Source organism: Cyprinodon tularosa, unplaced genomic scaffold (assembly GCF_016077235.1).
Source record: "Cyprinodon tularosa strain WSP-4 unplaced genomic scaffold, ASM1607723v1 ctg21, whole genome shotgun sequence".
Lineage (NCBI taxonomy): Eukaryota > Metazoa > Chordata > Actinopteri > Cyprinodontiformes > Cyprinodontidae > Cyprinodon > Cyprinodon tularosa.
In genome coordinates, this window is record NW_024038778.1 from 2,556,822 (window position 1) to 2,569,997 (window position 13,176).

Sequence of the window (13,176 nt, forward strand, 5' to 3'; positions counted from 1 at the left end):
TCTGAGGTTGGAAGGCATCATTGCCATCACCCTAATCTATGGCTTCCTTCATAGGTTCCAGGTCACTCTAAAACATATTCCATACTCCAAAAAAACATGTTTGTTAAAAAAAAAAAAATCAGTCATTCAACCTTAATCTGCTGAACATATAAATACATTTTGGCCTTAGCTGTACATCAAAAACAGATGAAGGCATGGATCCTCAGCATAAAATGCATTTCAATTTGGGTTCATTCAAATTTAAAGTTATGAAATCCATTTATAAAGTCACATACTGGTTTGGCTAATAAAAACTAAATAGATACTATTTCTGGCTGTTTATTCCCAGCTTAACAGCACTGAAACCCTGTGGCCAAACAACCTCATTTCTGTTCTAGCATAAGAGTAAAGGACTTTTCTCTGTTACTTCACTCAGGAACAAGGGATTTGTGATTATTGGCTTGATTTCTGGCCCTTTGACCCAAAGAGTGATATGCATGCAGGGTTAGAACGAATGCAGGCTCTTGATAAAAAGGGTCGTTGCAAAATGTAAGGAAAACATTTCCTGTTTCTGCCTGTCAGTGCAGGTTAGCACCAATCTGCTCCAGTTCCATTGGTTCGTCGCTTTCTCCTTTGTCTTTAGATGGAGGTTATAGTCACAAGAGGCTGGGGCACCAAGAAGTGTCTGGGTACAACAGACAATGGACAGATCTGAATCTGAGAGAAAGAGGGAAACATGAGTCACAATGCCTGGAAACCCCCAACTGCTGTTTTTAAAATAAAGCCATGAAAACAATCAGCTTCAGACACATAATGAACAAAGCCAGGAAGCTCATAGTATTAGAACTCCTACAATAAGAGTAACTTTAGTATATTTTTAAAAACAAAAGCTTTTCTTACAGCACACTTGCAACGCTGTTCTCTTTGGATGTGGCTAACTAATACAACAAAATGAACTTCAGTGGAATTTGTTTCCCCATTTCTGCTCCTAAGATCAACTTTTAAGCCATTTGAAAGCCTTTAAACACTGACAGTTATTTATCTCCATCTATCTTTGTGTCTCCTGTACTATATCCCCACAGTATGATTCTGCCATCGTCATGTTTCACATGGTGGGTGATGTGGGTGTAGGATTGGTTCTCCGTTACAATGAAGCCTCTTTTCCAATGAAAATAGCGCGTTAACCCCGGTTTTTCAAACATGGGTCAACTCTCTAACAATCGGCATTGGAAAAAAGCTGGGTCTGACGCCCCCCCCCGCAGACAAGCTGCATGGCCTCTGTCCCCCCTATGTAAGCGTTGTTGATGTCACCAGTGCGAATGGAGCGAGGACGTAGTAAGTGTGCCTTAGTATTTCACTCTTTTGTCTGTCCGAATCCCTCTCACCAATGCTGCTCTGTGTTTATCGAATGTAAACAGAGCCGTTTTAGCTTGTTAGATCAGTATGTTGACGTCCGTACGTTGCGCTCAGTGGTATCATGTACATCAACCCAGGTCTGATGCTCCCACAGCATGCTGATCAGAGCCGAGGCGTTTTAACCCGGGTCGCTTGTTGAGTCTTTTGACTGTTCCCACTGCCACTAAAAGCCAATTGTTCCCGGGTTTAAACAGGTTTTTTGGCCAGTGAGAAAGGGGTATTAAAGTCTTTTATATACGCTAAAATAGTTGGCTTAAAGGCCTTCCTTCCATGTGTTTTTATATCCCCAGCTTGAGTCACGATATACACTTCCACCTAACCTACTGTATGGGGGGGGTTTAAAGCTTCTGTGCTCCCATTGGTTGCTCAAAGCCTTTTGCTCACTAATGTTCTTAAACAACATTCTGAAGCCTGCAGAGTATATATTGTGAAGCTAACATTACACACATGCTGATTTTAGTAATTATGCGACTTTGGACGGCATTAGGAAAATTATTTAGGGGGATTAGAATAAAATAAGGTTTATGTATCTACATGACATAGAAAATCTAATACCGGTAGCTTTTTATGGATGCATGGCAGCAGGCTAATTTTATTCACCATCAGTGTAAGTAAAAGTAAAACTGCTTTAACAACAAAAGATTATAACAACAAAGTCAATCAAAAATGACTGAGATCTTGATTTTATCCAATTGTCTTTTCAGTTTAGATGATCTACCTGTTAGGCTACGTTCACACTGCAGGCCTTGATGCTCAATTCCGATTTTTGTGAAATTTTTTTGCGTTGCCGTTCACATTTCCAAATATATGCGACTGGTATGTGATCTCCTGTGTGAAATTTAGTCATACAAAGCAAGTGTCCCGCATGCACAGTAGAGGTGCGATGACGTCAGAGGCCAGCGTGCTCTGTGTTACAGAAGTAAACATGGATGGTAGTGCTGGAGCACATCTAACAACCTTTCCCAACCATAAAAACACAATCTTTTCAAGATGGTTAAACATAAATACTGCTCTCCGCGTCATCGTCCGCCATTGTTGTTGTTTTTCTTGCCGCTTCTTCATAGCAAGACCCAGAATAGAGACCTTTGTCGGGTATAATTGGCGTTTAGGTCGGATGAATCCAACCTGGCCATTCAGACACAGGTCGCATTTGAAAACATCAGATTCGTATCAGATTCAGGACCACATAGCCAAGTGGCCTGGGTCGCACTGGAAAAAATCTGATCTGTGTTGTTCAGACTGCCATGAAAAGATCAGATCCAGGTCGCATAGGGGCCAAAAAATCGGATTTGGGTCGCTTAAGGCTGCAGTGTGAACGTAGCCTTAGATCTCTGTTACAAGGTTCAACAAGATGAAAAGAAGTGAGTGTGGTTCCCTAATTGGAAAGTGTTTTCACCTGGTGGGATCCTCCTTAGTGGAAAATGGTCCTTTCACATTAACAGTGTTCCTGCGGTTTTCCACAGTGCCGTAGCTCAGAGTAACCTGATTAGAGGAACAGAAACAAAATTAAAATGTGCGATCAAATCTCTTTTAATCAATAGTACTAATCACATGGGTTGTGGTGAGTGTACCTGGTTGTGTATGTCTGTAACCACTCCCAGGTTCTCAAGGTGGGAGTGAAACAATGCTGAGCGGGTTAGGCAGCCCCCCAACAACGCTTCCACTATGTAGCCAACAGTGCAGTCATCAGGCAGGCGAATGTGGTCAGCTGTGGCCATGAACGTTCCTCCACTGATGCACAGCACAGAAAGATGGGGGTTTATAATGCTGTAGTTAAAACAGACTCTCTTCTAGACTGTTCTTTAGGGGGAGATTTACCTGGCCCAGGGTTTCATCTTTAGAGCAAGCCCATGGCTCAGACAGAAGCCCGCTCCTCCTGTGGCGAACCAGAAACGGACTTGTTTCTTCATACGCACAGAGACAAACAGGGTGAGACAAATATCCCATAATGAATATAATCTGCATACTGTAATTCACCCACAACAAGCTTAGCTTTTAAAATTCACGTTAGGAAACATCATAAAGTAATCCTGCATTTTATTTGCGGCAGAAGTTCGGACTTGGATCTTGGAATGATGTCACACCCAGTTTACATTAAAATACTGTTAACGAGTTAAACTAATAAATCTCTATGCATTAAAACAATTGAACACCTTAGAATCCTTAAGGTTCTGTACAATACTATGTGTGAGACTTCATATTTAACAGTAATATTTAATATTACATATTATGTCATTTGACTTGACTTAGTGAAATATTTCTGCCACTATTTATCCATGTGGCAGCCATATTGGAGAACAGCTTAAAGTTTTGCATTTTAATCCCATTCATCTGTTCTTATTATCTGTTCTATGTTGATGAGTGTTGGCCTAGTAGTTTGGAGCAGTGTTCCTGTGCTCTGAGAACGTTGCAAGTATCCGGTTTGATCCCCACAGCCTCCACTCTGGGTTCATGAGTAAAACCCTTAACCCCACACTGCTCCCCAGGCACCACACAATGGCAGCCCACTGCTCCCCAGGATGGGTTAAATGCAGAGGTAAATTTCCCCATTGTGGGACATTATAAAGCTTCCATTTGGTAAATAAGATATTAAACACTCCATTTTTCCATTAAGAAGCAGATTATCAACACTAAATAGCAATTATTAAAAAATATATATTTTCTCTCTATTCAGCTATGAGTTGTCAGCAAATTTTTTTTATTACGAACAGTGGTGACCATAGACCACATCTCTGGGAGCGAAATTTGCAGGAAAAAAAATTGGTTATGCTAATAGATTAACCAAAATAAAATGGTCAGGTAGCTGAAGGCCTTTGAGTAGCTTTGGCATACAACAAATGCCATTAGCACTGGTTTAAAAATTCATGGCTGGGATTTTTTTTGTTTATATTTGGAGGCATGTGGATACTTCCTGTAACCTTGAGATTTTCAGGATTAGCATGTTCCATTACAGACCAAACGTCCAATTTATAGTCGAACCTTCCTGTTATCTCCTTTAAGTCTTGCTCTCTTGCACCCAAAATAAACAGTACAGATGTCTCAACAAGCCTTAGAGAACAAGTTCCTTTTTTTTTTTACCCTTTTCCCCCTTAATTCTAAACACCTAACACATATGTTTCTTTGTTTTGCTTTTTAAATGCAGATTAGGGTTTTGGACTAGGCTTTCACTAGTCAAGGCCAGTTGACCTCAGTGTCCTCTAATATCAGTCACTGGTCATTTTCTCAGCCCTGTCTTCAGCTATCAATGTCAGAAATTTGTTTTCAATAGCCATTCAAGTCGATTATTTTCTTTCCACAACTGAAAACAGCGTAATTAAATCTTATCTATTGAATCAAAGACTGGCTGGGGGATGTGGGAGAGAGGACCTGTAAAATGCTTACAAACAAGTCCCTGGAAGTATTTTGATGAGCCACTGTAAGATTATTGGGTCTCAGGAATGATTTTGAGGTTGCTATCAAACAAGAGAAAAGCTCTTACCATCTCAGTCATGCTTAAAGTCTCTGTTGCCTCAATTGGCCTTTCCAGGCTGGGCCTACCGATGTAAACGTCCTGTGTGTGGCTGTACTGCGACAGCAGCTTTAGGAGGGAGCCAACGTTCAGGTAGTTATCATCATCAACATGACAGAACCACCTAAAACACAACATGCTCACAGTCAGTGTGCAGCCTTGTCTGTATTCATAAGCAGCAGATTTGTTAGGTTAGATCTCTGACTCACTTTTTCCCAGAGTTTAGAAACATGTCGTACTCCAGAGCCATTTTACAGGAGAGGGCCTGACGAGTATGGGCAGCTGAGCAGTTGCTGTTGATCAGATGAGCTCCTGAGGATCATTTTAAAGCAGAAATCAGTCATCAGTCTTCCAAAGACAATAAACATGGTAAGAAAATTGGTGTTTTTATAACACAGACGTAATTTCTTGATTTAAATCAACTCCATGATCCATGTTGTAAGAGTTTAGTGTTGGAAAACCTAAAACCTATCATTCTGCTGTGCAGCTGTGAACATTTGCCACCAGCGCTCCTTTAAGGTTTACATTTAAGAAAACTATATTTTTTTCTGTCTCACTTTTCCTGTGTTTTTATATTTTTATGGACATAAAAGCCCAAAAACATCACCCTAAATGTGTTTTACTTTAAAAATTTCACAACATCAAATTGAATATGACTTTCTATTTGCACATTATCGGGCATCAAAGCTGCTGAACGTTTAACTTTTAGCACTTTAAGTTCATCTCATTTCTATTCTCAATAACGCATTTTTTGCACAAATGCCTATCTGCACTGAACCATTGCAATTTGCACACTGTCTTTATCCTCTGCACTGTTTACACTTTGACCACTGCTGCACTTTTTGTATAACTCGTGCCATTTGAAATATCAATGCAATGTTCATAACCTGTATGTAACGCAATTTCGTTCTGTATGCACTCTGTGCATACAAAATGACAAATAAAGAAGTCTAAGTCTAAGTCTATTTCTTTTTTTTCTTTCACCATTTAGAGAAAGTTTAAAGTGTTCAAATGTATAATGGCGAGTAAAATGTAAGCTTGATCATCCTGTTTTGTTGTTTTTTTTAAATCTCAGTTTGCATACAGCAATGCCTTAATTTCCCGTTTTCATTCTTTATATCTGGTTTTCTCGATTTGTCATTGTCCAATGAGTTAAAAATTTTAAATTGTCCCGGAAATGTACAAGCAAAAATGAGGAGAGTGTCAATTTCTGCTTTGTATGTGTAGCTATTGAATGTTACAGTTCAATGAGCAGGAAATAGGAGGGCCTGTGGATTAAACTAAACAGACTTCCTGTACTTCAAGGAAACATTACTGCTCAGTCAGCAGGTTGGATCCTGCCTTCCCCTGCGGCAGATAACCTTGGACAGAGTCAGTAAAACTTGTGAGTACGCATGCTGCTCACCCATCTTTTTCTCCAGCCTTTCATCCTCTCCATCAGTAAAGACATACGTCTGTGAAGTAAAAAAAAACAAACACATGAACGTATCTCGATTAATGACCGCAGACACAACAAAACGCCCTCATCCAGCTGCTGGCTTTGCTTTGTTTTTCAGTTCACAGTTTGTGATTTCAGGTGAAACCCCTCTCCAGCGTTTCCGTAAACCCCCAGCATGCAGTGCATATTCTGGACGGAGGCCAAGCCAAAAGTAAGCCTCCTGTCCATCAGCGGCGCAGCAGCTGCTCTGGGACGTGTTGCTGTTAGGGGTTCTGTGAGTGTTTTTGTGATGAGTGATGAGGAGGAGGGTCACTTAGTATTCAGGAAGCAGCAGAGATCCCTTCATTTTCCACAGGAAATGAAAACACACACTGAGCAAACACACACTGCAGTCTGTAAATAGTCTTTTGTCTGATTATGTATTTAAGGACAACAGATTTTTATTAGAATAACAAATTAATATTTATCTCCTGGGGTTTAATATAAGCCTGTTTACAACCAAAAAGGGTGAAGAGCTGAAACACTAGTTTCCCTTGTGCTGCTATAAAAAATTGTTTTATTGAGTCGGCAAGCCCATTGATAACCCCCTGAACGTTTTTACATTTCATCATGGTTACAACTACAACTCTAACATTGGGTAATATATAGCGTTTTTATGTGGGTATGACTGTTTAAGATTTAATGTGTATAAAGCTCACAGTGTAACTTTTGGCCACTAGGGGAGCTAGACCTGTAACTGTAATTGCTTCTACTAAACATCGAAAATAATAACTAAGATATATGGCTGTATACTAGGAGCAAGGTGTTAACTTACCAGTCTAATAATAAAGTTGAGAAAAGAGAATCGGGTTTACATCTGCCTTCTTCTTTCAGCCTTCGCCAATGAACAAACTCTTGTTTTTCCTAGTGCACGATCCCTTTCATGTTTTCTCTCTTTAGTCCCCTCAGAAGGTTTTAAATTTTTTCTTGCCTCAGCCATGATCAGTAGTCAAGCAGGCAGAAAAATAATAGAGTAAAAGCCTTAGATCCATGACTATATAAGAGCCTGTGGCCGTAAAGCGATACATTCTTCCAGGTCACATGCCCAAGCAACGATGGTGCGTCTTCTCCCACATCTTTCTGTATTTCAAGAGAGGAGCAGCACTTATAGCACTGATAGTGTCAAGTGCTGTATATTGGCCTGAGGAATCATTTAAAATAACTGATATGCGTCAACTCTTTACGACGCAAAGTCTGCGGAGTACTTTTAAGTTTTACAAAAAAATTTTCATTTGTAAAAATTTGAAAAGTTTTGTATTCATTTTCACCCCTCTTAATTAGTGCTGCAATCTTTTTCTGGAAAATATCTCTAATAGCTTTGCATCATTTACTGTTTTTTTCTCTGTCTTCATTGCGAAAACCTCTCAAGCTCATTCGGGTTACATGGAGTGTCTGAGAACAGCTTATTAAACCAGAACTGGACCATTCTAACACACGTGTTATCTTTCATTTAAACCTTTCCATTGTTGCTCATTAAGCAATCAACCTAATTTCAATGTAAAGGGAACATGAAACTAATTTAGACATTAGTCAAGACTAGGTTTATATATAGTTGAGATTTAAACCTATTTAGGACGAAGCTAAACAGTTTAAAGCTGGTCTACACTTTAAGTTAAATTAATTTGTAAGGTCCAAAACAGGCAGAAACTAAAATAAAGTTTAATCTGATATAATATAGCAATCTAATGTAAAACTTATTTACTTGTGATGTTTCAGTGGATGGAAAAATTATTTGTTTATTTTTTGCAAGTAAGTCAGATAATATTTGTAAATATAAGACATATCCACATTTACACTGCATTGACATGTTGAAGATGCATTTTAATCTAAAAAAACAAAACAAAATGTGCTCTGATGGCAGCAACACTTTCATCAGATATTAAGTTTAGCTAATTGCATGACACTGATATTGGTAACATGGATTGGAAACAGCATTGATGTTCCCGAGGAAGGTGGCAGATGAAGTCTAATTTGGATTTGAAATTTTCAGTAATAAATAATATGTGTAGCAATGTCCTGGACTGCTTTATTATATGCACAATAAATTAGCCAGTCAGATGGCTCAGTTAGGAAAGGAGAGGGCTCCTGATTGAAGGGTACGGGATGGTGAAGTGCCACTACAAAAGCTCTACATTTAGGCTTCTAATAAAGAGATAAAGGTCATTCAATGACAAGCTGAGATGCATTGGTTTGCTTATTCTGTTTTTTCCTCAGTATTTTAAGTTTTGCCTCAGTCTTCCCCTCAATAACCGTGATTGTAGACAAAGAAATTCTCGCCAATAGAGCACATTTTTACCTCATTTAGCCTGGGCTTCTTTCAAATATTTAGAAAATTGTCAAGAGGATTGATTCAATGGTTTTCAAAGCTAGGGAATTTGATTTAAAACCAAACCTTACTTTATAAACTTCTCCACAGCTTAATCCTTAATTGATCTTTGTGTTGTTTTTTGCTACGCCAAGGTAGACTCTACAAACTGTGTGACTTCTAAATAGATTTGTATTTTACTTCTGGGTAGCTGATTAAAGGAGGATAAATTAAAATGTACATCACCATTTCATTTTTTTTTTTATTAAAACAATGTGCAATTTTAACTCTAACTCTCATGCTATTTGATTTGGTTTTGCATCAAATCCCTTTGAAACTGCCTTGAATATTTTTTTTAATTCTACTTAAAAGTGAAATGGTTCAAGGTTATGAAAGTCACCATAGATCCACACTAAAAAGGCATGGCTCTCCAGATGAACATTCACACATACATATGTAATAACCCTTTTATTCACACACTGTGCTATCCCATCATCGCCTGTGGCTGCAAGAGGGAGGAAAACAAGACCAAGTCCAGCCAGCTGTGAGTTTCCATCACTCTTTTTTTTTAACTCCCCTCTTTGAATCAACTGCTTCATGTGTGTCTCACAACTGCAGGCCGGATTGAGGCAGCGGGGGAGGGAAGGGATGGGGCGAGGAGAAAGTGTTGCTTTGAGGACTTGGTAGTGGAGGGAGGGGTTTTTTCTTCAGGAGCAGAGCTGTACAGCACAGGAAACAGCAGCGCTGCAAACCTCGAAGGCTGGAGAAAGTGATAAGTATTTGTGATCAGACACTTGTTTAACTTCCCATGAGAAATCTGGTACGTTTCCAGGAGGCGTGCATGAAGGTAACACTAAGTATACCTTTGTGTGTGTTGTTGATGCGTTTCCATTACTCAGCAGTGTCACAGTGAAACGGTGTGTCTGGGAAACAGGTGGAGTTACAAACACCTGAACCGTGGGAGCTCCCATACAGCTGATCCTTCCCTACCCTCCCTCAACAGAGACCGTGTTTACATGTCAACAGTCTTTTCCTCCTGAGACACTGAGGTTTACAGAGAAATCTGAAAGCTAGCTGGGCAATCCACAGTCACGTCTGCGTTTGATTACAAGCTTTTAAGTGGCTGGGTGCAGTTCACCACCGTACCATGTGTTTTATAGCAACAGATGCATCTTTGACTCACTCAGCCTTGTGGTTCAGACCAAAAGGCTGCATTTGATCTAAAATATCCATATGTGAGGCACTTTAACTTGTCCTGAAAAAGCCTTTCTCTGAGCATTAATCAGATCAAATCTTATAATTAATCCACTGATATGTTCTGAGACTTAATCAAAGTCTCTAAACTGATGAATATCATTTTACCTAAGAACAGAGGTGGTAAGATGCTGGGAAAGATTTAAATTGTTCTGATTTGCTTTGTTTTAAAACACCTGGGAGAAAATATTCAACTGAGTGTGTCAGTTTAATAAGAAAAAAATTAAATAATTATTGTATTTTGTTTCACAAATTACCTACATTAAGCAGAGGAGTTTTAAGTTATAGACAAACACAGTTGTATGTGATAAAAAAAGTGATAAAAACATGTATTAGCTCAAAATCTGGTTTTAAATAAAATATGAGAAGTGGGGGATGCATTTATGTTTAAACCACCCAAGTCAGAATGTCATAGAACCCACTTTTTCTTTTTAATGGTTTGACGTATTTCTGAGCGACAAAGCAAATCTAGAGAGTAAAGTTTTGCCCATTTTGTTAAAAAAAGAAGAAGCTGCAATTAGCATCAAATCAGAGGATTTAACAAAAATTAAAGTATGGACAACTCTGAGCATCATCTTCAGCGTCTTCAGTCAGAGGAATCTCATACCATATGTAGAAGAAACACCTATAATGAGTTTAAACCTAATTTATTTTCCTTAAATTTATTTTTTAACTTTTCTTTCACAAATCCTGAAACAGTTTCAGGTTTTATTTTTCACTGAGTCATTCAACATGCCATAATTCCTGGAATGCAAGATACACAGTTGTTTCCATAGTGCTCCCACCTGAGTTATGGATCTCTGGAGTTGCTCCAGAGTTACTTTGTTTCCAAACAATAAGTGATGCTCTTTATACCAACCACTTCAGGTGGACGGTAGATCTGTATGGAAGCAAATGGTTACCATATTTCAAATGAAAAAGCATTTTCAGAAATGCTTTTTCATTTTAACAATGTGGCTGCATTGTTTGACTCATAAATGAATTTAGTAATCAATCATCATACTTGCATTTGCATTTTCTTCTTTAAGACTGCTCATTTTATGCCATAATCAAAGAGAAAACACAGCAGGCATTGCTTTTTCGTTTCGTTTTTCGGTCTGCCAGCAAAGTACTGTCCATAACTCGAAAACGAAAAAGCATTCTGAGCGGCCGGCGCAGCAGGGTGACGTCGGCAGCCGCTCCTTCTCAGGTCCTTGCTGTCCGGGCTACACATCTTGCATTACATTGTAAACGTGCCGGCGGGAAACTCCCTGAATTGACTATCGAGACATAAAGAATGACCACAATGACCAAAACAGTGGCAGAGCTACTAAGGAAGGCCGCTGCTGCTTGATTTGTTCTACTAGGTCACGGGCATCAGACCCGGATATACTTTTGGATTCTACCTGCTCAGCTAATTCTAAAAGTGTTTATACAATTTGAGGGAGTGCCATGACCTGTGATGCTAAAGACTGTAATGAATGTAATGCAACGCAGACGTGAACAGCGCCCCCTACCGAACAAGATGGGTAGCCCGGTCAGCAAGGACCTGAGGAAGAGAATCTGCTGACGTCACCCGCCGCTCAGAATGCTTTTCCGTTTTCGAGTTATGGACGGTACTGTGCTGGCAGACCATGAAAACAAAAAAGCAATGTCAGCTGTGTTTTCTCTTTGATTATGGCATAAAATGTGCAGTCTTAAAGATGAAAATGGTAAATGGTAAATGGCATGTACTTATATAGCGCCTTTATTCGAGTTAGGAGACTTGACCAAAGCGCTTTACACTACATTCATTCACCCATTCACACACACTCACACACTGATGGTGGCAAGCTACATTGTAGCCACAGCTGCCCTGGGGCTCACTGACAGAAGCGAGGCTGCCGTACACTGGCGCCACCGGGCCCTCTGACCACTATCAGTAGACAATGCAGGTGAAGTGTCTTGCCCAAGGACACAACGACAATGAAAGTCGGAGTCGGGGCTTGAACCGTCAACCCTTCGATTACAGGGCAAACTCCTCCATCCAACGCCACTGTCGCCCATAAAATGCAAATGCAAAAAGGATGATTTATTACTAATTTAATTTATGAGTAAAATAATGCAGCCACATTCTTAAAATGAAAAAGCATTTCTGGATATGCTTTTTCATTTTCAAATTTGACATTTCAAACTGAATTTTGGTCTGTATTTGCTGGGGTACATTTTGAAAAATAAATCTCAAATGTCTTTTCATTTTCATTAAATAAAGGATGAGCAGTGTTAAAGAAGAAAATGAAAATTCAAACCATATTATTGAATACTAATTTAATTTATGAGTCAAACAATGCAGCCACATTCTTAAAATGAAAATGTATTTCTGAAAATGCTTTTTCATTTGAAATATGGTAACGATGTGCTTCCATAGATCTGCAGATGAGTCGTTCTATTGTAGGATGATAAACAGGTGGCATTGTTTTATAAACCAACAATCTTATATAAGTCAGGACTGCTGTGGCCTGACCCCATCAGTGTGTGAATTAGTTCATGACCGAATGTAGAGCAAAGCACTTTGGAGTCCCCTGACTTGAAAGGGTGCTTTAAGTAAACTAGCATTATGTAATTCTGGACTTTATTAGATAAAATCCTCATAAAATGACTTAAAGTCTGTATGCATGAATAAAATCTACAATCTTCAGCCAAATATGTTTTTTATTCTTATTGCCTGTAAATCCAGTCGCGCTAATAGAGGCTGACCTGTGGGAGGTTTCTGGAGATCCAGGTGTCCAGCAGCAGCTCCAGCCGGTCTCGGTGGTACCTTCTGGTGCTTTTCACCGCTATGAACAGGTCATCCTGGGACAGATGCTCCACAGCTCCGTGGAGCGCGCTGCTCCGCGGGCTTCTTACCGCTCTCCTCTCTCGGGTCAGAGTCCTGATATAAGCGGAGAAACCCGTCCCCGCAGCCGGTGGCTCCTCCGGGTGTCCGGTGCCGCTCAGTAGCAGCAGGATCCCGGTCAGCATGCAGGTGACCCCAGCGGCAGCCCCGCGAAGTCCCGCTGAGCTGAAGGCGAGCCCCCCCGTGGGTTTCCACATGCTGTCCTCGCAGGAAAAGTCACAGCTTTATGCATTGACAGGAATAATCAAAGCCGTATCGGGTTTTATCTTAATGATTCGGGAACACCATGGCTGGACTTGTTAGATTTGCTCAATGAGTCTCTGTCATGGTGCGCCGCGCGCTCTAGAGCTGCGCTCTGTGGACGATTTTGATGCTCCACCAGT

The 13,176-nt window shown here is 39.9% G+C and overlaps 1 protein-coding gene across 1 annotated transcript; it reads right to left on the reverse strand.

Annotated features, from left to right (window-relative positions):
* Window positions 1-13,176, reverse strand: LOC119783681 (beta-1,3-N-acetylglucosaminyltransferase lunatic fringe-like). Its single transcript, XM_038285311.1, has 8 exons — window positions 12,655-13,176; window positions 6,309-6,357; window positions 5,113-5,215; window positions 4,874-5,027; window positions 3,214-3,299; window positions 2,967-3,126; window positions 2,792-2,877; window positions 1-696 (listed from the first exon to the last, which is right to left on the reverse strand). Exons 1-8 carry the CDS (start codon window positions 12,988-12,990, stop codon window positions 636-638), a joined length of 1,035 nt encoding a protein of 344 aa, XP_038141239.1. The 5' UTR covers window positions 12,991-13,176; the 3' UTR covers window positions 1-635.